The 3,513-nt window shown below is 38.3% G+C and overlaps 1 protein-coding gene across 1 annotated transcript; it reads right to left on the bottom strand.

The window, feature by feature from the left end:
* Positions 1-573: 573 nt before the first annotated feature.
* Positions 574-1,926, bottom strand: LOC139119557 (uncharacterized). The gene is made up of 3 exons (XM_070683399.1): positions 1,879-1,926; positions 1,369-1,482; positions 574-1,023 (listed from the first exon to the last, which is right to left on the bottom strand). The coding sequence occupies exons 1-3, from the start codon at positions 1,924-1,926 to the stop codon at positions 574-576; spliced, it is 612 nt and encodes a 203-aa protein (XP_070539500.1).
* Positions 1,927-3,513: the final 1,587 nt, after the last annotated feature.

Here is a 3,513-nt window from a genome sequence, read left to right as displayed (position 1 = left end):
TTGTCCTGTATTTTGCTTTGCTCAGTACATTTTTGACTGCATCCGCCATAGTCCGAATGCTATCCATTGAATTAATGGTCATGACCATTAATTCATTTTCGCGATGGTTTCGTTTATTTTATCTAAAACCGGGGTCGGATATATGCATGGTCACCCATTCATTCAGTATCTTTCAACATGCCAAACAATATAAGTCGTATCTTGTATCAAACAAAATTAATGAAAAATGGCCGACTTTTTCCCTTTAAATGAACTTTTGTAATTAGTGATTTAACTCCGAGAGGACTGTGCGAAAGTAAAAACTTGCTATACATAATGATCTGACAGATATCTGATTGTTCTATGAAGCGTACTACTATGTCATGATCCTGTTGTACACCACGTGAGCACATTCAGTTGACATAGTGTTGATCATACTTCATAATCAACGTCACTTACTTACAAAAACAGTCATCGTTGATTACATTGAAAGTAAGTTGTTTTATTTTACATTGATGTGGAGATACTATAAGAAACACAATGGAATGTTACGGTAATTGAAAATGACATGAATTTCTTGATATTCCGACGACTTCAGACCACCTCCGTATCCATGGTCATGAGCATCGCAAACGCGCCGAGGAGTTCCTTTGCAGAGAGTCTGAGACACGGTGTAGGACAAACTGACAAATTAATAAGTGTCCCCACTTGCTCCATCATCTTTCCTTGTTCAGTGAAAAGCTTCATGTCAACATTTGCCGATGGTTTTTGGCGATACCGTGGTAGATTTTCGTTGGCTTCATGGAGATCATGTAACCTGGACTCGTCCAGTTCAGACTGATATGGAGCCAGACCGGTGAACAAAGTGGCAAGAACCATGCCGACACTCCAAATGTCTTCTTTGAATGACGTAATGCCATTGTCAAAGACGGCTTCAGGAGCAATGTATGGGAGACTTCCAATTCCTCGTCTTGCAGAAGCGTCTTCGATGGGAGCAGCATTTCTGAAGCCAATCATTGTCAAAGTCAGAGTCTTCTTGTCAATCTACAGAGATAAGATTTATGAAGATTTTTTGAGACATTGTGACGAAATCATAACATGGGTAAAAGAGAATCGAGAGAGAGTTGAAATGTTTTATGCACCAAATAATATTCAACACAGGAAAACGCCCTCTACTGTGAAGTGTATGACAATGTGAACAACATGTTACTTATCGGATGCTAAAAGTAGAGTAGAGAGATGTTTTAAGAAACGGAAATGAGAGAGACAGACAGACAGACAGACCTGTGTATGTGAAGACAGGGAGAGGGAGAAGAGTCAGACAGACTGACAGACAGACAGAGAAAGACAGAGATGCTGTGTATTTGAAGACCATGCAATCTTACTTACAATGATAGTATCGGAACAGACATTCTGATGGATAATTCCAAAGCCGTGCATTCGGGATACCGCACTGCAAAGTTGCAGGGCAATGTACACTTTATCCCTGAAAGACAATTTCTCCTGAAATGAAAAAATTTACACTTTAGAGAAAGTCGAAAACAAATGAAATGACCGAGGAATCCCTAAAAGAAGTAAAGTAAAACGTAATGGCCCTAAATTTATTTGATCCTTTAAACTATGTTTATGTGTTGATTATTGATTTAGATTCATGACTTTTTTCAGTGTTGGTTTTCCATGAGTGATGTAACAGTACACTTATTAAAAAACATTTGTACGAGTCATGAATGACGTTTGTTTGTATAGGTAGGTCTTTGGTTGGATACTATGGTGTAAAGAACCGTTTACACGGTATTTGAATCCATGAATGGTTGTGTCCATTAATTTACACGTATAACGTCACTGAAGAATGTACAGTCAAATTGACCATTTCATGTTTTGTCCGTTATATAAACTTACCAACTGACCACTGCTTCTCAATGATTCAAAGTCTTCACCACAAACCATGTCCTGCACAATGCCATAGTGACCGTCATTAAGACGTGTAACTCCGTGTATGAAGGGAAAGTTTTTGGAGCCCGAAAATTTCCTGGAATACAAATGAAACTACTGTTGACATTTACAATAAAAACTTTGCTGTGCTTTTCCGTGCCATGCTTGCTGTGTATAGTGATGCGATGCGAAATGATGTGATATGGCGTGATGTGCTATGATGTGACATCGTCACACTGTATTCCTTTCAATACTTCAAATACAGCGGTTCTCATCTAAGAATTCCACCAGTGCGATCCAGTGATACAGGATCCATCACCAGGATTGCAAATTTGTTCTCGTCTGGAATGGTGCCATCAAGATTAGTGAAACACATGTCATCTGTCACTTCATAATTCGGGAGGGTTTCCACGTCTATCATTGGCAGTCCTGTAATGTCAGAATAACAAAAGAATTCGAAAAACAATCACAACCGAACCAACCATTGCTGTGTATTGGATGCAAGTTAGGACAGAATGAATTAAGATGCAGGTGATTTTACTTAGGATATACGATGGTCAATAATGTACCCAGGACGGTAACATTACTCAAATGTACTCAGCTCAACGATATCGACTAGAGAAATTTCATTTCATGAATATACATTTTATAGTCGCTAGAAATCTAGTTGATAGTATTTGATTTTCAGTTTTCTGGAATGGGCAAGCTTTTTCCCCGTGCTTCCAATTCAATAAAAAGCAATGAGGCAAATAAAAGTTTGAAAACAATGATTAAATTAGCCATAAACTTACCTTGGAGGGACGGAAATGCAGGATCGGTGAAGACATCTCCGGACAACACGATTGGTGTAGTTCCGTCCGGTCTCTTCTTCAGTCGTAAGTGAGAGTTCAGAACAGTTTTCAGGTCAGGAACTATTTTCAGATGAAATAGAAAATACATTACTTCAAGATTTTAGTTCAAATCTTTCTCTAATCATTGTAACTTGCCAAGACATTTTACTGGTCTGCCGGAATGGTTGAGGAAGGAAAAATCACTGCCTCATCCGGGTCCTCGCTAAAGTTGATTTGCTCTCACCTCTCCCTTTTAAATGCAGTTATGTGTTGACTGGTTGATCGACTTGTTGAGTTGGACCGTTGAAGACCAGGAAAAATCATCAACATTGACAAGAAACTACTGTAACGACAACTCTGTCCAAGTGTAATATATATGTGTGAACGCTATACAATATTTACGAGATTTAATTTAGACAAGGTGAACGTTTTTACTCACGGTTATTAGGTCTCTTTAAAGAATTCAACGATCTCGTACTCGATGTATCGTCAAATGTTCTGAAATGTTGGGTTGTGCCAGACCCTTTGCATAGCTTGTAGGGCTACAATGCCAGCGACACTCACGACCTCTGTATCAGACTGGATGGAAAACGTAAAGACAAACTCAAGCTTTGCAATTTTAAGTTGATATATGAATGAAATGTAAAATGTTGTTCTTGACCCATCGATAAATCTGAAAAAAATGCATTAAACGTCCACCATTTATTTGTATTGTGCCTCGCATTCAACAAATATTCTTCATAATGATAGGCTTGGCATAAATAAAATAAAT

The sequence above is a fragment of the Ptychodera flava genome, chromosome 20 (assembly GCF_041260155.1).
Source record: "Ptychodera flava strain L36383 chromosome 20, AS_Pfla_20210202, whole genome shotgun sequence".
Lineage (NCBI taxonomy): Eukaryota > Metazoa > Hemichordata > Enteropneusta > Ptychoderidae > Ptychodera > Ptychodera flava.
This window is presented reverse-complemented; position numbering and strand designations above follow the sequence as displayed.

Bases quoted from the DNA above. Each gene is read 5' to 3' on its own strand.
- LOC139119557 (XM_070683399.1), bottom strand. From the start codon at position 1,926: ATGGTTTGTGGTGAAGACTTTGAATCATTGAGAAGCAGTGGTCAGTTG. The intron at 1,483-1,878 runs GTAAGTTTATAT...TTTTCATTTCAG, and splicing joins TGAGAAGCAGTGGTCAGTTG to GAGAAATTGTCTTTCAGGGA. The intron at 1,024-1,368 runs GTAAGTAAGATT...TTATCTCTGTAG, and splicing joins TCTGTTCCGATACTATCATT to ATTGACAAGAAGACTCTGAC.